This window comes from Podarcis vaucheri, assembly GCF_965113315.1.
Source record: "Podarcis vaucheri genome assembly, chromosome: 6".
In the NCBI taxonomy this organism is placed as follows: Eukaryota; Metazoa; Chordata; class Lepidosauria; order Squamata; family Lacertidae; genus Podarcis; species Podarcis vaucheri.
The window spans coordinates 103,887,201-103,913,261 of record NC_138764.1 but is presented as its reverse complement, the minus strand read 5'-3'; the positions used below and the strand labels follow the sequence as shown (position 1 = coordinate 103,913,261).

Here is a 26,061-nt window from a genome sequence, read left to right as displayed (position 1 = left end):
TTGCAGTGTTTGGGTTCCAAGTTATTTGAATACCAAGGCGTTTGAAAACCAAGGTACCACTGTATGTCTACTCCTGAAACCGCTGCAGGTGAAAACAATATCAAGAGTATACTGTATATAGAATCATAAAATTGTGGAGTTGGAAGGGACCCCAACCCCCTGAAACCTTCCGAGGGAGACCGTTCCACTGTTCTTATTGCCAGAAAGTTCTTCCAGGTTTGCATTGTACTGCCCTGACGCTGTCATGAGCACAAATCACCATGAATTCACAATGCAAAGGTCTTCTGGAGAGGTCCTTAGAAAAAACCACCTCTTCCCCAGCAAGGCATGCAAGCAGGGTTTTGCACCATCTGAACTTCTTGTGCCTTAAGTGAGAATCATGACCCCGGGTCAACACGCCTGTTGCTAAATCTACAATTAGGCAGGATGGAAAGAGTAGCCCAAGATCTAAAACTGGCTGTCTTCCTGACTCCCACCCTCACAACAAGAAAGCAGACAAGACCTTTTGCCTGGACACACAACAAGCACCTCGCTGGGACTGTTAGTCAAAGGCTGTGTTTGCCCGGCAACTGTGGGGCTCCCCCACCTCTGTGCCCCCATTGGTGCCAGAGAAAAGGAGTCACCTGAGAGGTATATTCAGGATTGGTCTAGCCCTGAAAATGCTGGTGTACCTTTCAGAAAATTCCCCCCACCCTTCCCAGGTGTTAAAAATACACTTTTAAAAAAAAAAAATGTGGCAAACAGTTGCTATTTAACAGAACACCTAAATCTGCTACTGGTTATTAACTAACTTTTCATCCTGCCTTCTTGTTGAGGTATTTGGGACATTGTAGTTCTGATAGTAGTATTTGGGACAATACTGAGTAGTTCAGTATCATCTGCACTGACCAGAAGAGGTTTTCTGGAGCTTCAGACAGGGGTCATTTGCCCAGGTGTACCTGCATATAGACGTGGGTGGCGCTGTGGGTTAAACCACAGAGCCTAGGGCTTGCTGATCAGAAGGCTGGCGGTTCGAATCCCTGTGACGGGGTGAGCTCCCATTGCTCGGTCCCTGCTCCTGCCAACCTAGCAGTTCATCAAAGTGCAAGTAGATACCGTATTTTTTGCTCTATAAGACTCATTTTTTCCCTCCTAAATAGTAAGGGGAAATGTGTGTGCGTCTTATGGAGTGAATGCAGGCTGTGCAGCTATCCCAGAAGCCAGAACAGCAAGAGGGATTGCTGCTTTCACTGCGTGGCGATCCCTCTTGCTGTTCTGGCTTCTGAGATTCAGAATTTTTTTTCCCTTGTTTTCCTCCTCCAAAAACTAGGTGCGTCTTGTGGTCTGGTGCGTCGTATAGAGCGAAAAATACGGTAAATAGGTACAGCGGTACCCCAGGATGCAAATGGGATCCGTTCCAGAGCCCCGTTTGCATCCCAAATGGAATGCAAGGCGTGACAGCGCATCTGCGCATGCGCGGGTCGCGTCTCGCCGCTTCTGCACATGCGCGTGACATCATTTTGAGCGTCTGCGCATGTGTGAGCGGCGAAATGCAGAAGTAACGTGCTCCGTTACTTCCGGGTTGCCGTGGAGTGCAACTTGAACGCATTCAACCCAAAGCACATTCAACTCGAGGTATGACTGTACCGCTCCTGTGGGAAGGTAAACGGCGTTTCCGTGCGCTGCTCTGGTTCGCCAGAAGCGGCTTAGTCATGCTGGCCACATGACCCGGAAGCTGTACACCGGCTCCCTCAGCCAGTAAAGCGAGATGAGCGCCGCAACCCCAGAGTCAGCCACAACTGGACCTAATGGTCAGGGGTCCCTTTACCTTTACCTGCAGATACCAAGCATTGGGCCTGGATCCTTCTGCATTCAAAACAGCTGCTCCTGTCACGGAGCCACAGCCTTCCCGGCATGCTTGCAAACTCTACAGGAGAGCCAGGAGACCGGGAGGTGGCTGGCAACTAGTTCCCATGGCACCTGTGGATGGAATCTGCCACTTGGTGCCTCGGTCCCTTGTCCTGGACCAATCAGCTGCCCTGCGGAGGAATGGGCACAGGGTACCAGCGAGAGGTGCGCTGTTGCTAGGACCAAGCGCTTGGCTTCACTGAGGCACCTTGGCAACAAGCCACACCTTCCCTCTCTCCCGACAACAGGCGTATCCTGGCAACAGGGAAGCTGGCACTCTCTCCTCGCCAGCTCTCCCTCCGCAGCATCAGCATCCCAGCAACAGAGCATCTCGGCCGCCGCCGTTTCCTAGCAACGGAAAGGCAGACTCCAAAGCCTGCTGTTGCTGGCCCAGTGATGCAGACAGTGTCTGGATTGGACAAACGCTCTGGAAGTCTTCCATTCACCCTGGGATCTCGATCGATTGAAAGCAACCTGGAAACTGTGGAGGGAGACAAGTGTGCATGCAAGTGGTTGTGCGAGGGGGCTAGGGGTCATATTTCCCCAACCTGGTGCCTTCTACATCAGGGGTCAGCAAACTTTTTCAGCAGGGGGCTGGTCCACTGTCCCTCAGACCTTGTGGGGGCCTGGACTATAAGGGGGGGGGATGAATGGATTCCTATACCCCACAAATAACCCAGAGATGCATTTTAAGCAAAAGCACACATTCTACTCATGTAAAAACACCAGGTAAAGGTAAAGGGACCCCTGAACATTAGGTCCAGTCGTGGCCGACTCTGGGGTTGTGGCGCTCATCTCGCTTTATTGGCCGAGGGAGCCGGCGTACAGCTTCCGGGTCATGTGGCCAGCATGACTAAGCCGCTTCTGGCGAACCAGAGCAGCGCACGGAAACGCCGCTTACCTTCCCGCCGGAGCGGTACCTATTTCTCTACTTGCACTTGGACGTGATTTCGAACTGCTAGGTTGGCAGGAGCAGGGACCGAGCAACGGGAGCTCACCCCGTCACGGGGATTCGAACCGCCAACCTTCTGATTGGTAAGTCCTAGATTCTGTGGTTTAACCCACAGCGCATTTTAAATAAAAGGACACATTCTACTCATGAAAAAACACGCTGATTCCCAGACCATCCGCAGGCTGTATTGAAAAGGTGATTGGGCCAGTTCCGGCCCCCGGGCCTTAGTTTGCCTACCCATGTTCTAGATATTGCTTGACTTCCGTGACCCCCAGCCAGCAGGACCATTGATCAGGGATGATGGGCGTTGCAGGGGGGGGGGAATCTGGAGGGCAGCAGGTCAGCAAAGGCTGCTTTAGCATATTTCCCAAACAGTGAAATCTGGAAACAAGGAATGTTGGAAGATTCAAGATAGATAAGAGATAGCACTTCTTAATGCAGCGCATAGTTGAACCATGGAACTCATTGCCACAGGAGGCAGGGATGGCCAGCAAATTAGGCGGCTTTCAAATATGGCTGGACAAATTTGTGGAATGTAAATCCATCAATAGCTACCACCCAAGGTGGCTGTAGGGACGCGGGTGGCGCTGTGGGTTAAACCACAGAGCCTAGGACTTGCCGATCAGAAGGTTGGCAGTTCGAATCCCCCCATGGGGTGAGCTCCTGTTGCTCGGTCCCTGCTCCTGCCAACCTAGCTGTTCGAAAGTACGTCAAAGTGCAAGTAGATAAATAGGTACCGCTCTGGCAGGAAGGTAAATGGTGTTTCTGTGCACTGCTCTGGTTCACCAGAAGTGGCTTAGTCCTGCTGGTCACATGATCTGGAAGCTGTACGCCAGCTCCCTCGGCCAATAAAGCGAGATGAGCGCCACAACCTCAGAGTCGGCCACGACTGGACCTAATGGTCAGGGGTCCCTTTACCTTTACCTAAGGTGGCTGTGTTCTGTTTCTCCATCTGCAGGCAGTCATGCTTCCAGACCATCTGCAGGCAGTCATGCTTCCAGACCATCCATGTGGGGTCTGGAACAGCCCCGGATTTACAGAAGATGCCCCGGTTTCTGTTTTTACTCTGGAGTGTCCCGCTTTTCCATAGGACATCCCTACTTTCATCGGAGAAATTTTGGAGGGCATGAAGTTAAGTGACCTCCAAGCCAAGGAGATAAGTAACTCTACAGCATGGGTAGGAAAACTAAGGTCTGGGGGCTGGATCCGGCCCAATCACCTTCTCAATCCGGCCCGCAGACGGTCCGGGAATCAGCGTGTTTTTACATGAGTAGAATGTGCCCTTTTATTTAAAATGCATCTCTGGGTTATTTGTGGAGCATAGGAATTCGTTCATTATTATTATATCAAAATATAGTCCGGCCCCCCACAAGGTCTGAGGGACAGTGGACTGGCCCCCTGCTGAAATGGTTTGCTGACCCCTGCTCTACAACCTTTAGAAGACAACTGAAGGCATCAATGTACAGAGATGGGTTGTTGTTTTTTAATGTTTTATCATTATATGTTGGAAGCCGCCCAGAGTGGCTGGGGCAACCCAGTCAGATGGGCAGGGTATTCCTATTATTATGGAATAGAATGTCCCTATTTTCATTGGAGAAATGTTGGCGGGTATGTGCTTCTGAGCACCAGTCACTGGAAGCCCCAGGAGGGGACAGGGCTCTTGTGTTCGAATGCTGCTTGCTGGTTTCCCATTAGGGCATCTGCCTGGTCAATGTGAGAACAGGATGCTAGACCAGATGGTCTGATCCAGCAGCCTCTGCTCCCATTGCTATTGTCAAGCAGAGATAAACATGGCAAGTATCTCTCTGCAGCCTTTAGAAGGCAGCTAGATTTCCAGAGATAGGAAGGATGAGGAGCATCTTAAGGGCACTTCTCCCTCCTCCTCCTCTGTTGTTGTTGTTGTGTAGTCGTGTCCGCCTCTTCGTGACCCCCTGGACCAGAGCACTCAAGGCACTCCTGTCTTCCACTGCCTCCCACAGTTTGGTCAGACTCATGCTGGTATCTTTGAGAACACTGTCCCACCATCTTGTCCTCTGTCATCCCCTTCTCCTTGTGCCCTCCATCTTTCCCAACACCAGGGTCTTTTCCAGGGAGTCTTCTCTTCTCATGAGGTGGCCAAAGTCTTGGAGCCTCAGCTTCACGATCTGTCCTTCCAGTGAGCACTCAGGCCTGATTTCCTTCAGAATGGAGAGGTTTGATCTTCTTGCAGTCCATGGGACTCTCAAGAGTCTCCTCCAGCACCATAATCAGCCTTCTTTAAGGTCCAGCTCTCACTTCCATACATCACTACAGTGGTACCTCAGCCTAAGTACTTAATTCGTTCCAGAGGTCCGTTCTTAACCTGAAACTGTTCTTAACTTGAAGCACCACTTTAGCTAATGGGGCCTCCCACTGCCGCTGCACGATTTCTGTTCTCATCCTGAAGCAAAGTTATTAACCCGAGGTACTATTTCTGGGTTAGCGGAGTCTGTAACCTGAAGCGTATGTAACTTGAAGCGTATGTAACCTGAGGTACCACTATACTGGGAAAACCATAACTATACGAACCTTTGTCGGCAAGGTAATGTCTCTGCTTTTTAAGATGCTGTCTAGGTTTGTCTTCGCTTTTCTCCCAAGAAAATTTTGCCTCCCTCCTCTAGAAGGTCATAAGTTTGCCTGCCTGCCTTTGACACACATAAACAAGGCCAGGAAAGCGTCAGGAAAGGAAGGCAGAGCGCATCCCAGATGAAAGACGCAAAGACAGCGCATCAACGCAATGCTCTTCCAGGGCAGGAGATGGGTTGTCTCAGGGACGTGGCTTTCCCACCCAGCACCCTCATTTTCTGGAGAGAAGCTGCCAGTCAGTATAATAATAATAATAATAATAATAATAATAATAATAATAATTTATTTATACCCCGCCCATCTGGCTGGGCTTCCCCAGCCACTCTGGGCAGCTTCCAACAAAATATTAAAATACAGCAATGCATCAAACATTAAAAGCTTCCCTAAAGAGGGCTGCCTTCAGACGTCTTCTAAAAGTCTGGTAGTTGTTGTTCTCTTTGATATCTGGTGGGAGGGCGTTCCACATGGTGGGCACCACTACCAAGAAGGCCCTCTGCCTGGTTCCCTATAACTTGGATTCTTGCAGCGAGGGAACCGCCAGAAGGCCCTCAGAGCTGGACCTCAGTGCCAGGGCAGAACGATGGGGGTGGAGACGCTCCTTCAGGTATATTGGACCGAGGCCGTTTAGGGCTTTCAATGTCAGCACCAACACTTTGAATTGTGCTCGAAAACATACTGGGAGCCAATACAGGTCTTTCAAGACCGTTGTTATGTGGTCTTGGCGGCCACTCCCAGGCACCAGTCTAGCACTCTGGCTTACTTGCAGTTTCTGGGTCACCTTCAAAGTAGCCCCACGTAGAGCACATTGCAGTAGTCCAAGCGGGAGATAACCAGAGCATGCACCACTCTGGCAAGACAGTCCACGGGCAGGTAGGGTCTCAGCCTGCGCACTAGATGGAGCTGGTAATCAGCTGCTCTGGACACAGAATTGACCTGGGCCTCCATGGACAGCTGTGAGTCCAGAATGAGTCCCAGGCTGCGCACCTGTGTAGACAGTACTGAGCTACATTCCTAACAGGGGAAATGGCTTGGATCCGAATTTAGTTAATCCTGAGTCCCATTGCATGTTAGCTTTGTGTTTGAAACCCCACTGGTTTTAAGGGGTGATATGATAGCCATGTTCAAATATATAAAAGGATGTCACATAGAGGAGGGAGAAAGGTTGTTTTCTGCTGCTCCAGAGAAGCGGACACGGAGCAATGGATCCAAACTACAAGAAAGAAGATTCCACCTAAACATTAGGAAGAACTTCCTGACAGTAAGAGCTGTTCGACAGTGGAATTTGCTGCCAAGGAGTGTGGTGGAGTCTCCTTCTGTGGAGGTCTTTAAGCAGAGGCTTGACAACCATATGTCAGGAGTGCTCTGATGGTGTTTCCTGCTTGGCAGGGGGGTTGGACTTGATGGCCCTTGTGGTCTCTTCCAACTCTATGATTCTATGATTCTATGATTTGGCTGAGAACGGAGTATTATTATTATTTATTAAACTGGTTATTGACTTTCCCTTGCCCAGGGCAAACCAAAGCAATTTCGTAGACTTCATAGAATAGTAAAGTTGGAAGGGACCCTGACGGCCATCTAGTCCAACCCCTTGCAATGCAGGAATTGGCGGCAGTCCCATTAGGGGATCGAACCTGCAACCTTGGCGCTGTCAGCACCACGCTCAAACCAACGGAGCTCTCTAGGCTTGGTTAATTTACCCAAGTACAGGCAACAGAGAGAAAGCCATGGCTGGTTTCTGCATGAGAAACAAGAGCGTTTTGGAGCGTTCATGATATGAACCCCCACATTGCAGGCTCAAGTTGTAGATACTGTATTTTTCCGTGTATAAGGCTAGGGGTTTTTTCCCCACCAGAAAATTAGGTTTAGAATTGGGGCTCGTCTTATACACAGGTAGTGCTGAGGGGGTGTTTCTTAATTTGGAGTCCCCCAAAATAGTCAGCGTCTTATGCATGGGGGCGTCTTTTACACAGGAAAATATGGTGTGTATATATATGTGTAAATAAACCACATAGCATGAAAACACCACAGTCTCTGCTGTGCCTCGTTCCTGAAGGAAATACAAACTCTTTTTTATTATTAAAAAAAATTAATTAAAAAAATAAATAACATTAAGACCATATGAACAGGTGACCCAGTACTGCACCACACTGTTACAATATCATCAGATTGCCCAAATATTTAATGAGGACAAAGCAATAGGATTTGAAAAAGAAGAATCAAAATCACGAAAAGTATTATTACAAAACTCGAAAAAGAATATATCCAAAATGTATAATTTATTATTAGAACAGGAGTTAAAGGATGAAGAAGTAAAAGAAGTTATGACTAAATGGGCATGTGATATAGGTTACGCAATTCGGCTGGATCAATGGGAGAAATTATGGAGATGTGATATTAAATTTATGGCATGTTACACAATCAGAGGAAAATTTGATGAAAATGGTGTGCCAGTGGTACTTAACTCCAGGAAATACAAACTCTGGGTAAGAGCCTGGAACCTCTGGAATCTCACACTGCTCAGAGATTAAAATAATAATAATGTACCCCACCCATCTGACGAAATCGGGGTGGCCTGCAACAATATTTGAATCCCACCATTTCTCCATGGAATAGACAGGTGGATCGTGCCCCCAGTTCCGACGGTGGATCCTAAGCCCATTTAGCGCTGGAGGGGTGTCAAAACCAGTTGCCTTCTGTATGGGCACAGAGAGCTCCATCTTTCCCGCAGAGCTTGTGTTAGTTTCCTCCTGTCCGCCGGGTCCCAGTTAACAAGATAATTGGATTCTGCAGAAGCTGCCACGTTCATCCTCAGAGAGCGAAAGTGACTCTCCCTTCTCGGCTTCCCGGCTGCCGGGCTCCGAATATTCGGGGCCTGCCAGAGGTGTGGGCAGCCGAGGCCAGACGTGACTCAGCCAGGCGGGCAGGGAGGCGTTGCGCTCTCGAGAAAGCTGCTCTCGTCCCCGTGGAGACATCCGTTTCCGAGAGCGACTGACTCAGACACTGGCAGCCCTGGCACTCTGGAGCTGCGCTCGCAGCCGCCGGCAGGCAGCAAACCTCGTCTCTGCCTGCTGCCACAGAGAAACGGCCGCCCCGCCAAGCACCCTGCCCGGCTGACCTGGCTGTGAGGGGGTGGGAAAAGGGCATTTGGCATTTTGCTGCCTGGCACGGATGACGCAGCCTGCCTCCTTTGTGAACCGGCGGCAGCAGCGGCTGCCCTGTCTCTTCCACTTTGGCAGGTGCCCACCTGTGGCTTGTCGCTGCCGGCGGAGAGGCAGAGAGATGCGCTAGGAGGACTTCTTTGGCTGGAGCCAAAAACGCAGGTGAGGAGCCGCGGCGGAACAGATCTTTGTTGGAAGTCCCAGGAGAGATGAAATGAAGCACTTCTTGGCCCTGTGAAGCTATGGGACTCCCTGCCACCGCAGGCAGGGACGGCCACCCGCTTTGAAACAGGATCGGACCAATTAGGACAGGGCTATTGAGAGCTCCTAGCCAGGACGACTCCACAGTTGGAAGCGGCAATGCCCCTGAATGCCAGGTGCTGGAAACCACAGGAGGAGGGGAGAGGGGTCTTGGGTTCGAGTCCTGCTTGCGGGTTTTCTTATTGGGGCATCTGTGAGAACAGGATGCTGGCCTAGATGGGCTACACTGGCCTGATTCAGCGGCCTCTTCTTATGTTCTTATTAGTAGAGGGGAAGTGGATAGGGCTAGCTCTGTCACTTCTGCTATACCAGGAGGGGGAAGAGAAGGTCCAGGCCATGACCTGCAATGACTCTGTTTGTCATGGTCTGGTTCATGGGCAACTGAACCATGAATCATGGGCTGGAGACGTAAGGACCGGAGGCAAGATGGCGGGGTGGGAGCAGAACGGGAGTCCAGAAGCCAGGAGTCAGGAAGCCCAGAGTCCGAGGGTCAGAGAACCAGGAGTCAAGAAGCTGAGGGTCCGAGGGTCAGGAAGAAAGGAGTCACGAAGTCAGGGGTCCGGGGATCAAGCAGTAAGGAGTCAAGGAGTCAAATGTAGTAAGGCAGGGAACGTGCTGCTGTGGCAACGAGCCAAAGGCAAGATGCTGACCTTATATCCCTTCAAGGCTCTTGCCACCAGGTGCTGTGAGTTACCAGTCAGCCTCACCTGTGCGGCCGCGCCTTGCCTCTTCAGAACAAATTTAGGAAGGCCCCAGTCCTGCAAAGTCCTATTGGTCACAGGGCCTGGCTCCAGCACGCACGCCTAACACTGTTCCAGTTACAGATAGGTAGCCGTGTTGGTCTGCCATAGTCAAAATAAAAAAATTCCTTCCAGTAGCACCTTAAAGACCAACTAAGTTAGTTCTTGGTATGAGCTTTCGTGTGCATGCATCTGAAGAATCTATGAGCTTTCGTGTGCATGTGTATCTGAAGAAGTGTGCATGCACACGAAAGCTCATACCAAGAACTAACTTAGTTGGTCTTTAAGGTGCTACTGGAAGGAATTTTTTTATTACGCCTAACACTGTTCTTCCTCCATGGCTGGAGTAATAATATAATAATAATAATTTATTATTTATACTCTGCCCATCTGGCTAGGCTTCCCTAGCCACTCAGGGAGGCTTCCAACAAAATATTAAAATGCCATAATACATCAAACATTAAAAGCTTCCCTAAACAGGGCTGCCTTCAGGTGTCTTCTAAAAGTCTGGTAGTTGTTTATCTCTTTGACATCTGGTGGGAGGGAGTTCCACAGGGCGGGTGCCACTATCGAGAAGGCCCTCTGCCTGGCTCCCTGTAACTTGGCTTCTCGCAGGGAGGGAACTGCCAGAAGGCCCTCGGAGCTGGACCTCAGAGTCCGGGCTGAACGATGGGGGTGGAGATGCTCCTTCAGGTATACTGGGCCAAGGCCAAATAGGGCTTTAAAGGTAGTGCCAACACTTTGAATTGTGCTCAGAAATGTACTGGGAGCCAATGGAGGTCTCAATAGATTAGTTGCAGTTTCCGGGTCACCTTCAAAGGTAGCCCCACATAGAGCGCATTGCAGTAGTCCAAGCAGGAGCTAACCAGAGCATGCACCACTCTGGCGAGACAGTCTGTGGGCAGGTAGGGTCTCACCCTGCGTACCAGATGGAGCTAGTAAACAGCTGCCCTGGCCACAGAATTGACCTGTGCCTCCATGGGCAAAAATTTAAAACAAACAAACAATGAAGATGCCAGCGCGGTTCACAAGAGAACCGCTCTAGCCACTGCAAAACACTGCCTCTCAGTTTGCGGAAGACTGTGCTGTTGAATAAAAGCAATTAAAAGCAACAGCAGCCTTTTCCTCTCCCTGCCGGGTAGCCTAACCTTGCTGAAGAGTTTTAGGATACAGGACGGAGGCTGGGATAAGGCCCTTTCCAGAAGGAGGAACTCCATGGGTTCAGCGCTTGCTCTCTCCCCACCCCACCAGCCCTTGGATCTCGCTCTCAGCATGCTGAAGGATGGAGCGGGCTTTGCAGCCATCCTCCCTCCTCTCTGCGTGAGGCGGTCCCCATGGCAACGGCCAATCAGGGAAACAGGATGCAGCCAGCTCACAGCCAGGCAGGCTGAACGGATGGGGTGGGGTGTGGGGAGCAGAAAGGAAAGCAGGAGGGAAGGAGGGGGGGAAGGGCAGCCAGTCTTCCTCGCACAAGGAGGCATTGCAAAGAGGGGCAGTGCGGCGTAGTGGCTACCGAGCGCTGGACCAGGGCCTGGGAGGGACCAGGGCTCGAATGCCCACACGGCAGCAAAGGTCACCGTGGGTGACCTTGGGAGCCAGTCATTTCCTCTCTCAGCCTAGCCTACCTCACAGGGTTATTGTCAAGATGGAATGGATGTGGAGGAGAACCTCTCAAGCTCCTTGGAGGAACAGGCGGGGTTATAAATGTGATAAATAAATAAATTGCTGCGCCCGGATGCTTCTCGGAGGTGCAGGGAAACCTTCTGCACTTTCTGTCTGAAGGATCAGAGAAGGTTTCTCTGATCCAAGGTGTTGGTTTTGTTCCTGGTTTGTGTGTGTGATGGTGGCAGGAACAGCAATCTTCTGGCACTCCCATTTGTATGCAAACACACACAAACACACCCCTTGTTTGCAGGGGGTCCCATGCCCCTCCCAATAATAATAATAATAATACTAATAATAATTTATTTCTACCACACCCATCTGGCTGGCTTTCCCCAGCCACTCTGGGCGGCTCTCAACAGAATATTAAAACCACAGTAAAACATCAAACACTAAAAACTTCCCTGAACAGGGCTGCCTTCAGATGTCTTCTAAAAGTCAGAGAGTTGTTTATCGCTTTGACATCTGATGGGAGGGCGTTCCACAGGGCGGGTGCCACTACCGAAAAGGCCCTCTGTTTGGTTCCCTGTAACTTGGCTTCTCGCAACGAGGGAACCGCCAGAAAGCCCTCAGCGCTGGAACTCAGTGTCCGGGTAGAACGATGGGGGTGGAGACGCTCCTTCAGGTATACCAGGCCAAGGGAGCATTTAGGGCTTTAAAGGCCAGCACCAACACTTTGAATTTTGCTCAGAAACGTCCTGGAGGCCTCTCCCCCTCTTCTGAATCTGGCCCCCTCCCAAAGCTGCTTCTCTTTGCAAAATGGTCCCCTCCCAAAACTGCTTTTACGGATGTGACTTCTCTGTTACGTTCATTTATTGATTGATTTCTACTATCTACAGTGGTACCTCTGGTTAAGAACTTAATTCGTTCCGGAGGTCCGTTCTTAATCTGAAACTGTTCTTAACCTGAAGCACCACTTTAGCTAATGGGGCCTCCCACAGCTGCCGCCACGCGATTTGTGTTCTCATCCTGAAGCAAAGATCTTAACCCGAGGTACGATTTCTGGGTTAGTGGAGTCTGTAACCTGAAGCGTCTGTAACCTGAGGTATCACTGTATTTATTAAATTTATACCCCGCCCTTCCTCCCATTCATCTAAACAATACCATTAAAATAAAGCAAAAAAAAAACCCCTAAAAACAATTTGTTTGTAATGTGTAGTTTGCCCCTGGCCACAAAGATCATGGTGGGGGAGACTGTGGGTGCTTGTTTCAGCCAGTCCCTTAGCTCTTAGACAGTCCTACCTCACAGGGTTGTGGTGAGAACACGCCAAAAAAACCCCAGCGAGGCCAGCCCTGCATGGTCCTCCTAGATGAAGGAAGAGCTGGACGTGAATACAGTGGGACCTTGGTTCTCAAACTTAATCCTTTCCAGAAGTCTGTTCCAAAACCAAAGCGTTCCAAAACCAAGACGAGCTTTCCCATAGAAAGTAATGCAAAATGGATTAATCCGTTCCAGACTTTTAAAAACAACCCCTAAAACTGCAATTTAACATGAATTTTACTATCTAACGAAACTACTGATCCATAAAATGAAAGCAATAATCAATGTGCTGCACTATAAAATAATTAAGATGTAGATGATAAAAAGTAAAAATAATTTTTATTTTTACCCGCACCGATGATAGTCGTTGTTTGGATGGCGGGCTTTTATCCATTTCCACAGTCACACAATCAATTAATCAATCAATCAGTAGCTGAACTGCGTTCCACACAGTCACAAAAACAAATTAACCGAAAAAGCCTCAAAAACAAAAACGCAAAATGAATAGCAAAAACAAAAGTGCCAAACTTAATCCGTTCCGGAAGTCCGCTTGACTTCCAAAATGTTTGAAAACCAAGGCGCGGCTTCTGATTGGTACAGGCAGCCCGGAAAAAATAGCCGACAGCCGCATCGGACATTCGGCTTCCGAAAAACATTCCAAAACCGGAACACTTACTTCTGGGTTTTCGGCGTTTGGGAAGCTAGGCGTTTGAGAGCCAAGGTACCACTGTATAGAAATAGAGCAGTGTCCCTCCATCTTTCCAGAACCAACAGCATCCTGCCAAATTCAAAAGGGGCTCATGATCAACTTACACATGGGGTGGGGGTCTCCCCTCAGGCCACACAAAAATGTCCCCAATCTGCCCCTGTCAGTTGCTGAAGCCAACAAATCATTTTGGAGAAGAGCCCAGCTGTTATCACAAGTGCCCTTAATGGAGAAGGATCCGTTAATAAATGCCAGGAGGACCTCTTCTCCTGGAGCTATTCTGGGTGAGATTCCAGGGATACATGACGGCAATTGTTTCAGGAAACCAACATATTTTAAGCCGAGGTTAGATGGCTATCTGTCATGAATGCTTTAGCTGAGATTCTGCAAGGCGTTGGACCAGACGACCCAATTCTAGGGTTCCATGATTCAACGTTGAGTTCACATTCAAACTAAGCTATCCTTACTATCCTTGCACCAATATGACTTGATTTCCAAGTAATCCTAAAGGTGAATTTGCTTCTCTGAAGGAGAGCTCGGCTGCTGGATCAGGCCAGTGATCCGTCTAGGCCACAGCATCTGGGGCTAGTGGACCGCAAGCAGAATATGAGCCAGCAGGGTGATGCAGCGGCAAAAAAAGCTAATGTGATTCTAGGCTGCATCAACAGAAGTCTAGTGTCCAGGTCAAGGAAAGCAATGTTGTTGTTTATAATATAATAATAATAATTTATTATTTATACCCCGCCCATCTGGCTGGGCTTCCCCAGCCACTCTGGGCGGCTCTCAACAGAATATTAAAACCACAGTAAAACATCAAACATTAAAAGCTTCCCGAAACAGGACTGCCTTCAGATGTCTTCTAAAAGCCTGGTAGTTGTTGTTCTCTTTGACATCTGGTGGGAGGGCGTTCCACAGGGCAGGCGCCACCACCGAGAAGGCCCTCTGCCTGGCCCCCTGTAACTTGGCTTCTCGCAATGAGGGAACCGCCAGAAGGCCCTCGGTGCTGGACCTCAGTGTCCAGGCAGAACGATGAGGGTGGAGATGCTCCTTCAGATATACTTAGTCGTGTCCGACACTTTGTGACCGCATGGAGCAGAGCACGCCAGGCCCTCCTGTCTTCCACTGCCTCCCGCAGTTTGGTCAAACTCATGCTGGTAGCTTCGAGAACACTGTCCCACCATCTCGTCCTCTGTCGTCCCCTTCTCCTTGTGCCCTCCATCTTTCCCAGCATCAGGGTCTTTTCCAGGGAGTCTTCTCTTCTCCTGAGGTGGCCAAAGTCTTGGAGCCTCAGCTTCAGGATCTGTCCTTCCAGTGAGCACTCAGGCCTGATTTCCTTCAGAATGGCTAGGCTGGATCTTCTTGCAGTCCATCGGACTCTCAAGAGTCTCCTCCAGCACCAGAATTCAAAAAGGGAAGCAATAGTATCACTCTATTCTGCCTTGGTCAGACCACATGTGGAGTCCTGTGTCCAGCCTGAGGTTTGGAAAACAATCAATAACCCTATTTAAGAGAGAGGGGGAAATCCTCCAATGAGCCCCATGAAGATTCAGCATGTCCAATGGGCACAGGATCCTAGCTGGCTGCTGGTGGTAATGTTAGTGGAGACAGAAAACTGGGGAGAAGTGGGGACGGAATGGAGCAACCTGGGAGAGGTCATGGCTGGCTGGTTGAGCGGGGAGCACTCCAGACTGCAAAATTTAGTTGCAGGTCCCATCTGTATAACACATTTTATACCTGGTGGTGGAACAATCGCATGACCTGCAGACCCGTCCCAATATTCAGCATGGTTCCCTATTTACTCTTGAAGTCCTCCCTGTCCGTCTGGTTTTGACGGAACAGTCGGCCGCCCTCTTGGAACTGAGTGAGCCTGACGTATTTGCTGTGCCCCACTCAGGTCCAATGCCCACATCCTGCCAACATTCGTGCGGCTGCAGCCGGGGCCCAGGCATGGAGCGGGGGAAATGGTACGGGGTTCGTTCCTACCTGCACCTCTTCTATGAGGACTGCACCGGAGCGAATCTGGACGACGAACTGGATTTGCCCCCAAAATCTCCAGCCAGCAGCGGCTGGTCTTCTGTCCTCTGGAAGGTAAGGACTGCAACAAGTCAACAAGTACCTCCCTTTTGTTGTTGCTGCTTTCAGGCCTTTCAGACTAAGTGCCTCTGAGCATGCGAAGAGTTCTTCCTTCTCCCCACCGCCAGCGTTTATTAAAGCAGCTTAAGAAAAACGGCCCCTTGAGCATGTGCAGAGTTTATTTGTTAGGGATATAGGAAGCTGCCTTAAATCGAGCCAGACTGCTGGTCAATCTAGCTCAGGAATGCCTACTCTGGCAGGCAGCAGCAATCTAGAGCTTCCAGCAGAGGAGATTCCCTACCTGGGGACAGTGGCGTAGCATGGGGGGTGCCAGGGGTGCCGGCCGCACCGGGCGCAACATTGGGGGGGCGCGGAAGAGACTCGAGTGCTAAAATCCACGGGTTAGGGGGCGCAAATTACTTGCCTTGCCCCGGGTGCTGAGAACCCACGCTACGCCACTGCCTGGGGATGCTGCCAGTGGGGTGGACCAGGGACCTTCTGCATGAAAATGGGAGGGGGAGTGTGGGGGCAAACCCAGGGCATCTCTCCAAGGGAACAGGCAGCCAGCAAGTATTATGGGAAGGCAGCAGCGGTTGCTAAGGCCAGGCCAGGCCAGGCAGATGCCCCGGTCTCCACTGGGAGCAACCTCAGGTCAACAAAGACCAGGCAGCTTCTGGGATGACTCTGGCGCCACCTGCAGACATGTGCTGGAGCATCCTGGCGCTCCCAGAAGGAGCATGGGGTTCTGGAGGTCACGTCCTGCCACTCACTACAAGCTTCAAACTCCAAGGTTTGTGCCTCCTGGTGCCACCTTGGCCGGGTTCACCCCTGGGCGATTTGAGAGCTCCACCCAGCTAGCGGGCCCACTGGCTAGGAATCCTCTGCCACGCCGCACTGCTGCCCCGAGTCTGGGATTTGTGGTCCCTTCCTTGAATTGCAGGGGTGGTCTTCGGGGTGCAGGGGACTTCGATCTTTAAAAAGCTTGGGGAGGGGGCTAATGCAGCCTTGCCAACTGTCTGCCCCCTCAAATGCACTGGCTGGGGCTGATGGGAGCTTCAGTCCAAAATACCGGGGAGAGCCAGGTTGGCAAAGGCTGAGCCACAACCAGCCCGGAAGCATTTTCCCCATTAATCTCTGGGTGATCCTGGTAGTGAAGTGCGTGGAGAAAGCACTTTGCATGCACTCAGAGGCACTTCTGGCATGCTCAGAGGCCAGTTCTAGGCATGTTAGGGTATTTTGTTTTGACTTTCCTAGTTTTGATTGCTGTATTGCTTGCATTTCATCTTGCAAGCCACCCTGAGACATTTTAGAGGAGGAGGAGGAGGCGGTGGCGAATAATAATAATAATAATAATAATAATAATAATAATAATAAAGTACCTCTTGCTAGAAGGATGCAGGTGGAGCTGTGGGTTAAACCACAGAGCCTAGGGCTTGCCAATCAGAAGGTCGGTGGCTCGAATCCCCGCGACGGGGTGAGCTCCCGTTGTTCGGTCCCAGCTTCTGCCCACCTAGCAGTTTGAAAGCACGTCAAAGTGCAAGTAGATAAATAGATACCGCTCCAACGGGAAGGTCAACGGCGTTTCCGTGCGCTGCTCTGGTTCACCAGAAGCGGCTTAGTCATGCTGGCCACATGACCCGGAAGCTGTACGCCGGCTCCCTCGGCCAGTAAAGCGAGATGAGCACCGCAACCCCAGAGTCAGCCACAACTGGACCTAGTGGTTAGGGGTCCCTTTACCTTTTACCTCTTGCTAATCTGGACTGTAACCCTATTTAAATGGATCTCTTCCCCGAAAGTTAGCATGCACAGGATCGTTGTTTTATGGGGAAATCTCCAAAGGTTGCTTCCTTTCTTACCGTCTCCGCGGTGTCATGCCAAGTGCTGTTGACTTAATTGAACCACATTGCAGTGCACTGAAGGGCACAGCCATCTGCCTCGATTTGCCCAGACGCAAGAACGCACAGCCAAAACCTATCGTTCCACAACGAAAACCGCCCTGTGTGTGTACACAGTGATAATAATATAATAATAATAATTTATTATTTTTTCCCCAGCCACTCTGGGCGGCTCTCAACAGAACACTGAAATAAAATAACCAATAAACATTAAAAGCTTCCCTAAACAGGGCTGCCTTCAAATGTCTTCCAAAAATCTGGTAATTGTTTTTTGCTTTGACATCTGGTGGGAGGGCGTTCCACAGGGCGGGTGCCACCACCAAGAAGGCCCTCTGCCTGGTTCCCTGTAACTTGGCCTCTCGCAATGAGGGAACTGCCAGAAGGCCCTTGGAGCTGGACCTCAGTGTCTGGGTAGAACGATGGGGGTGGAGACGCTCCTTCAGGTCTACTGGGCCGAGGCCGTTTAGGGCTTTCAAGGTCAGCACCAACACTTTGAAACGTACTGGGAGCCAATGCAGGTCTTTCAAGACCGGTGTTATATGGTCTCTGCAGCCGCTCCCAGTCACCAGCCTAGCTGCCGCATTCTCATCCTGTTCTTTTCCAACCCCAGGTGACCCTCTCGGCTGGGACCCTGCTGCTGCTCATTGGCGCCTCGGCTTTGGCCACGGGGTACCTCCTGCCCCCCAAGTTGGAAGGGATCGGCGAGGCAGAGTTTGTGGTGCTCGACCAGCAGGCGGTGGAATACAACCACGCCTTGGGGATCTGCCAGGCCGTGGGCGCGGTTCTATGCGCCCTGGCCGGGGCCCTGCTGACCGCCTGCCTTCTGTCCTCAGGGCTGTGCAACTTGAACGGAGGCAGCAAGCGGGGGCAGGACGGCGAAGACCAGGAGGAGCAGCTGTCCCCCATCTTGCCGGAAGGCTCCCCTGGGCAGCACCGGGGCGCCATTGTCACAGCAGCTCCTGTGCCCTTCAGAGACCCCTGGGTGCAGAGTATTCAGCCTAAGAGAGAGCCGTAAACCCAGACTTTTCAAGAGGGGAAGAAGCCGTGCGCCGAGGCCCACACAGGATATATTTCCAAGCTGTCGCTTCCCTCCTCGAGCTGTTTGGTGCATCATGCTTTGAATGTCATGTTTCAAACCAGTGGCTCCCAGACTTTTTCAGGGCACTGTCCCCTTGGTTCCATAAATGCACCCCCAGGGCCCCTTACTATTCTGAAATGTCTCCCTTAATAAGGGGACGTGGGTGGTGCTGTGGGTTAAACCACAGAGCCTAGGACTTGCCGATCAGAAGGTTGGCGGTTCGAATCCCTGCGACGGGGTGAGCTCCCATTGCTCGGTCCCTGCTCCTGCCAACCTAGCAGTTCGAAAGCACACCAAAAAGTGCAAGTAGATAAATAGGTACCGCTCCGGCGGGAAGGTAAACGGCGTTTCCGTGCGCTGCTCTGGTTTGCCAGAAGCGGCTTAGTCATGCTGGCCACATGACCCGGAAGCTGTATGCCAGCTCCCTTGGCCAATAAAGTGTGATGAGCGCCACAACCCCAGAGTCGGCCACGACTAGACCTAATGGTCAGGGGTCCCTTTACCTTTACCTCCCTTAATAAAGTTTGAAATAACCCGAAATTCAGTCTCGGTTCTTCACCCCTCAGTTTTGCTTCAATTCAGGAAACCCTTCTGGGGCCGAGAAGAGTAAGTTTGCCAACTCTTGAAGGGACAGAAGCTCTGCGCCGGCAACAGCTGCATGACAGGCCGCATTCAACAGGCTATCTCTGCACTGCTACGCCTGAAGAATCCGCACTGGTTGGATTGCTGCGGTCTGCACAGTTCTCAAGGTCAAAGAGAGTTTTCAGACAAGAAGGTGCCACCGGCAATTCTCGCGCGCTCGTCTGTTTAAATGGAAGGGACGCAGAGCCACCAGGCCTGGACGACAGCATTTCCCCTTTCTGGTTCAATAAAGATCAAAATAAAGGAAAATGCTTGGATGGAATCGGTTTCATTGGATGAGCGGCAGGAAGTGTTGCATGACTGGTCTTTGTCAGGGTTCGGTTAATCCACAATCTGATTTTATGAAATAATCCTGCTCCCCAAAGATGGGGGTAGGGCATTTTAATAATAATAATAATAATAATAATAATAATAATAATAATAATATATACCCTAGCCACTCTGGGCAGCTTCCAACAAACATAAAAATAATAGTAACAATCTGATCCAATATAAAAAGTAAGAATACCTTTAAAAGAAACAGCTTATTTCAAATAAGGCAATACTTTATTCAATATTCCATTAGAATCCAATAGTAAATCGTAAAATTAAACACCAGCAAATAATAATTAAGCCTTTTACACTTAACAATTACACTAAAGAATTACTAATCTGTAATCGATAAAAAAACAGCAAATCACAATGCATAAAATCCACAAAACATACAAAACCACGTAAAGGGAACAAATTGAGAAACAAGGACACACAACTTATAAAATTATTTTTTAAAAAATATATAAGGTAAGTTGAGAGTTGCCTGCATGCATTGAGAAGAAAGCTCTGTACGTGTTCAGAGGAACCCTGTCCTTAGGCTCTTACAACACACACAGTGTTATGTACTGAGTTGAATAGGATCCAAAATGCAGCAGTCGGATTCGTCTTAGAACAATAGGATTCAGAATGCAGCAGTCTGATTGGTCCACAGGAGCCACCCAATCCAGCTCCAGGTAGAAGTGAATCCACAACCTGATTGGCCTACAGGAGAATCCCGGAATTAGCCAATCACGTGCAGCCCATTGTGTAAATAATGTACATTGGTACCTCGGGTTACATATGCTTCAGGTTACAGACTCTGCTAACCCAGAAATATTACCGGTACCTTGGGTTAAGAACTTTGCTTCAGGATGAGAACAGAAATTGTGCTCCGGCGGCACAGCAGCGGTAGGAGGCCCCATTAGCTAAAGTGGTGCTTCAGGTTAAGAACACTTTCAGGTTAAGAACGGACCTCCGGAACGAATTAGTACTTAACCCAAGGTACCACTGTATATAAAGCAGATATTTTGGGGAAACATTCATTCCTCCTCACCACTATGAGCTGAATAAAGAGCATGAAATCCACTCTTGACTCCGAGTATATTTCACACAGCATGGGCTAGATTCAGGTAGGTAGTCATGTTGGTCTGACACAGTTGAAATAAAAATAAATAAAATTAAAAAATTGTCCAGCAGCACCTTACAGACCAGCTAAGTTTGTTCTGGGTATGAACTTCCGTGTGCACACACACTTCTTCAGATACACTGAAACAGAAGTCACCAGACCCGTATATATAGTGGGAGGGTGGGGTATTTCTCAGAAGGGTAGTAGGAGATGGGTGATCATAGAATCATAGAGTTGGAAGAGACCCCAAGGGCCATCGAGTCCAACCCCCTGCCAAGCAGGAAACACCATCAGAGCACTCCTGACATATGGTTGTCAAGCCTCTGCTTAAAGACCTCCAAAGTCGGAGACTCCACCACACTCCTTGGCAGCAAATTCCACTGTCCAACAGCTCTGACTGTCAGGAAGTTCTTCCTAATGTTTAGGTGGAATCTTCTTTCTTGTAGTTTGGATCCATTGCTCCGTGTCCGCTTCTCTGGAGCAGCAGAAAACAACCTTTCTCCCTCCTCTATGTGACATCCTTTTCTATATTTGAACATGGCTATCATATCACCCCTTAACCTCCTCTTCTCCAGGCTAAACATGCCCAGCTCCCTTAGCTGTTCCTCATAAGGCATCGTTTCCAGGCCTTTGACCATTTTGGTTGCCCTCCTCTGGACACGTTCCAGTTTGTCAGTGTCCTTCTTGAACTGTGGTGCCCAGAACTGGACACAGTTTGATTGGCTCAATGGGTATGGAAAACCTGTTGACGACTGTTAACGACTGCAATTAGTCCTACACTTAGTCCTACAATTAGTCCTACAATTTTATTTATTTATTTATTTATTTATTTATTTCAATAGCAGGGGCTGATTCCCTTTACGAAAGAAAAGCACCAAAGTGCAGAGTCCTAGGCCATTTTAGAAAGCAAGACATTATAAACGAAATTAATATATGCAATTAAAACAAAACAAAACAAAACACCCAACTTTGCTGTTGGGAAGCAAAGGGGGAGGGGGGGAAGCAAAAGGCATTCTGCACATGCTCAAAGGCACTTTCTGCTGGACAAGCTTTTTAAAAACACAAAAGATGGCAGTCCTAATCTCTTCCTTCCGAGAACTTTCAGGTCTGTTGTAGGGCCGCTTCCAGCACTTGTCCGCTAGGGGGAGCTCTAAACCAAATCCTCAAGGAGGGACCAATCAGCCGCCTCATCTAATGGCACAAGCCAGATCTGCAACAAAATGATGCAGCGTGGCGTACCTTGAACAGGATACTCCATTCCATTCCTAGTCTCCTCCTGATTTTTTGTGTTCTCCCCTCCACCGCAATGGCCAGCCAGCCAGCATTTCATACTCAGTCCTCACCGGGCTGTTTTGAACCCAAACTTTTTGTAAACCTGTCGTCAAACCTCTCTCTTATGTGTGGGTAGTTCTGTTTTGGCTACATAAGAGACTGACATATAGGCAATTTAGTTTGCTGCTAGTGATTTATAATGAGTGATTTACTAGAAATCATAGAATCATCGAGTTGGGTCATCTAGTTCAACCCCCTGCAATGCAGTAATCTCAACTAATAATAATAATAATAATAATAATAATAATAATAATTTATTACCCTGCCCAACTGACTGGGTTTCCATGACAGATGGCCATCCAACCAAAGGTTCCAAACATAGCTGTCAACTTATCTCTTTTTTAAAGGGAAATTCCCTTATTCCGAATAGGATTCCTCGTAAGAAAAGGGAAAAGCTGACAGCTATGCTTCCAAACCTCCAAGGAAGGAGAGTCCACAACTTCCCATGGGAGACCATTCCACTGCTGATCAGCTCTTGAGACCAGAAAGTTCTCCCTGATGTTTAGTGAGAATCTCTTTTCTTGTAACTTGAAGCCATGGGTTCGAGTCCTACCCTCCGGAGCAGGAGAAAACAAGCTTGCTCCCTCTTCCCTGTGACAGCCCTTGAGATATTTGAAGATGGCTCTCATATCTCCTCTCAGTCTCCTCTTTTCCAGGCTAAAGATACCCAACTCTTAAGAGGTAACAAGTCATTAAGCATCCAGGAATGTGAGTTAGTTTGTATAAATAGTCAGTTCACCCGTGTGTTCTCTCTCTCTCTCTCTCTCTCTCCCCCCCCCCCCCCGTGTTTGCTAATATGAGTTAAGTTTTGAATAAGGTTTTCTTTATGCCGGAGATAAAAGCATGTGTGCTTTATCACCAGGGTTTTTTTCTTTTGTAAATAAAGTTTTTTTTCCTGAGTTCCAAAGTGCTTGCTCCAGGATTCTTCATTGAAAGGTACTGACTCTCCTGCCTTCTTCAACCGTTGCACGAAATTCTCTGCTGAGATAAGATTTATGGCGTTGGAAGCGCACTGGACGTTTACTTAACATTAAACTAATTAAAGTTTAATGGACATCAACCGTTCCTCATAAGGCTTGGCTTCCAGACTCTCTGTCATCTTGGCCACCGTCCTTTGCACCCCTACCAGCCTGTCAACATCCTTCTTGAATTGTACAAAGCAGTGCTTTTTTCTTTTTTAAAAAAATATTTAGGGGTACTCTCATTTTCCTACTCATATTGCAATACTGCCCCTCAATGAGGCCAAACTTTGATTCACAAAATGTTTGGGGGTATGCGTCTCCCCAGAAAAAAAGCACCGATTTAAAGCCATCTAGGTTTTAAAGGGACGCGGGTGGCACTATGGTCTAAACCACAGAGCCTAGGGCATGGGTAAGCAAACTAAGGCCCAGGGGCTGGATCCGGCCCAATCGCCTTCTCAATCCAGCCCGTGGACGGCCCGGGAATCATCGTGATTTTACATGAGTAGAATGTGTGCTTTATTTAAAATGCATCTCTGGGTTATTTGTGGAGCATAGGAATTCGTTCACCCCCCCCCAAAAAAAAATTATAGTCTGGCCCTCCACAAGGTCTGAGGGACAGTGGGTGGACCAGCCTCCTGCTGAAAAAGTTTGCTGACCCCTGGCCTAGGACTTGCCGATCAGAAGGTCGGCGGTTCGAATCCCCGCGACGGGGTGAGCTCCCGTTGCTCGGTCCCTGCTCCTGCCAACCTAGCAGTTCAAAAGCACGTCAAAGTGCAAGTAGATAAATAGGTACTGCTCCGGCGGAAAGGTAAACGGCGTTTCCGTGTGCTGCTCTGGTTCGCCAGAAGCGGCTTAGTCATGCTGGCCACATGACTTGGAAGCTGTACGCCGGCTCCCTCGGCCAGTAAAGAGAGATGAGCGCCGCAACCCCAGAGTCGGCCACGACTGGACCTAATGGTCAGGGGTCCCTTTACCTTTAAGGTCCCTTTAAGGGACGCGGGTGGCGCTGTGGGTTAAACCACAGAGCCTAGGACTTGCCGATCAGAAGGTCATTGGGTCAGTGGTCCCTCTACCTTTACTTTTAAGTTGGTGGCCGTCACTGCCTGTTGTGGCAGTGAGTTCCGCAGTTTAACAATGCAACTGGAAAGGCTACTCAGCAACATGGCGGTTCAAGGAAACAAACCAGAGCCCTGTCTTCAGGCTTTGCTGTATGGAATGACCGGGTTAAAGGGAGCGGAATAGGAAATGTGGTAGGGAGAAGAAGTACCGATGAAAGAAGTATGGCAGACAAAATTAATGGACTGCACAGAATTGGATAAAATGACAGGAAGGATTCGAAACCTGTGGGACCAGAGATTTACAGAAGATTGGAAGAAATATACGAATTATTTGAAGAGCAACTGTAATCAACAAATTACGCTAGTAGGACCACAAGAGGTTTTGCAAGGAGAAATATATGAAATATTGCAAAGAAGAGAAAGAAGAGAGATATTAGTTATGAGATTTAAAAGTAAAAGTGAAAATAAGAAATGCAAATTAAGTGAATAGATTGGAAAATTTTCAGATGTGATTGATGGAAGTCAAAAAAACTGTATAAGATGTAAAGGTAAAGGTAAAGGTAAAGGGACCCCTGACCATTAGGTCCAGTCGTGGCCGACTCTGGGGTTGTGCCGCTCATCTCGCTTTATTGGCCGAAGGAGCTGGCATACAGCTTCCGGGTCATGTGGCCAGCATGACTAAGCCGCTTCTGGCGAACCAGAGCAGCGCACGGAAACGCTGTTTACCTTTCCGCCGGAGCAGTACCTATTTATCTACTTGCACTTTTTGGTGTGCTTTTGAACTGCTAGGTTGGCAGGAGCAGGGACCGAGCAACGGGAGCTCACTCCGTTGTGGGGATTTGAACCACCGACCTTCTGATCGGCAAGTCCTAGGCTCTGTGGTTTAACCCACAGTGCCACCCGCATCCCAAGATGTAGAAGTACATTTAATTATTGTTGAAAATGATATGTTGAAAAACAAACATATATATATATATATATATATGCAGGTTTTGGTGTCTTCGGGTGTCTTCCCGTGTAAGAGTCGGGGTGTCTGGGCGACGTTTCGACGAGGTCTCACTCGTCATCTTCAGGCTGGTGCTTTCGGCTTCTTGTTAGAGCAAGAAGCCGAAAGCACCAGCCTGAAGATGACGAGTGAGACCTCGTCGAAACGTCGCCCAGACACCCCGACTCTTACACGGGAAGACACCCGAAGACACCAAAACCTGCATTCCTGTACCCGTGAAAATCTACGAAAGCATATATATATATATATATATATATGCAGGTTTTGGTGTCTTCGGGTGTCTTCCCGTGTAAGAGTCGGGGTGTCTGTGCGACGTTTCGACGAGGTCTCACTCGTCATCTTCAGGCTGGTGCTTTCGGCTTCTTGTTACTGGAACAGAGCAGAATCTGGTGTATGAGTTCCTATAAATACTGTTGAGGGGTGTGGTGTATAGCCTCCAACGTTCTGGGCATAGAGGAAGTTCCTAGATTAGTGTGCCTTTTCTTCTTTTGTTCCTTAATTACTTGAGGGATATCTTGAGTGATTTCATGAGTGATATTCTGAATACCACTGGGTGGGTCATTAAGTGTAGATTAGTTGCTAAAGCTTTCGTGTCTTGACCTCTTGAGCTTGTGAAGAGTTTTTCTGAGAGGATGGCTGTGCTGCATTTAGTTGTGCTCTGGCTTGGCTTCGTGTATAGGGGCGAGCTGTGGTTTTGTGCTTTGTGCCAGCCAGATCTGTGTAGGGATTGCAGGGGGGTGCAGCATCCGGAGGTGCCACTATAGTTTGGCTACTGGATGGAGTCTGTAATATGTCTGTGGAGAGGGTCTGGGTTTGGGTCTGGTGTGGTTGATTGGTGACGGCGTTCTGTGTGCCTCTGGTTCTGGTGTCGGTTTTTGTGGGGAGGGCTAATTTCCAGATGTCTGGCAGGCGGGACGTGTCGTCACGCTTGTTCATGTTGTGAGGGTGTTTCTCTATCTCGATGGCTTCCATGATTATTCTCTTGTGGTGATGTTCCATGTTAAAGAGCAATTTGGAATCTGCAAAATTAATTTCGTGTCCTGTTTCTTTCATGTGTTGGAAAAGAGAGGAAGTTTTTTCTTCTTTTTTGACGGCATTCTTGTGTTCTGCGATACGTGCATTTGGACAAACAGACGAATAAATAAAAAACTTCCTCTCTTTTCCAACACATGAAAGAAACAGGACACGAAATTAATTTTGCAGATTCCAAATTGCTCTATACACGAAGCCAAGCCAGAGCACAACTAAATGCAGCACAGCCATCCTCTCAGAAAAACTCTTCACAAGCTCAAGAGGTCAAGACACGAAAGCTTTAGCAACTAATCTACACTTAATGACCCACCCAGTGGTATTCAGAATATCACTCA

General features: G+C 49.1%; 1 protein-coding gene across 1 annotated transcript; it reads left to right on the top strand.

Annotated features, from left to right (window-relative positions):
* The first annotated feature begins 7,757 nt into the window (after positions 1 to 7,757).
* NRSN2 (neurensin 2) lies at positions 7,758 to 19,168 on the top strand. Its single transcript, XM_082226540.1, has 3 exons — positions 7,758 to 8,763; positions 15,126 to 15,319; positions 17,810 to 19,168. Exons 2-3 carry the CDS (start codon positions 15,131 to 15,133, stop codon positions 18,212 to 18,214), a joined length of 594 nt encoding a protein of 197 aa, XP_082082666.1. The 5' UTR covers positions 7,758 to 8,763; positions 15,126 to 15,130; the 3' UTR covers positions 18,215 to 19,168.
* Positions 19,169 to 26,061: the final 6,893 nt, after the last annotated feature.

Bases quoted from the DNA above. Each gene is read 5' to 3' on its own strand.
- NRSN2 (XM_082226540.1), top strand. From the start codon at position 15,131: ATGCCCACATCCTGCCAACATTCGTGCGGCTGCAGCCGGGGCCCAGGC. The intron at 15,320-17,809 runs GTAAGGACTGCA...TTCCAACCCCAG, and splicing joins GGTCTTCTGTCCTCTGGAAG to GTGACCCTCTCGGCTGGGAC.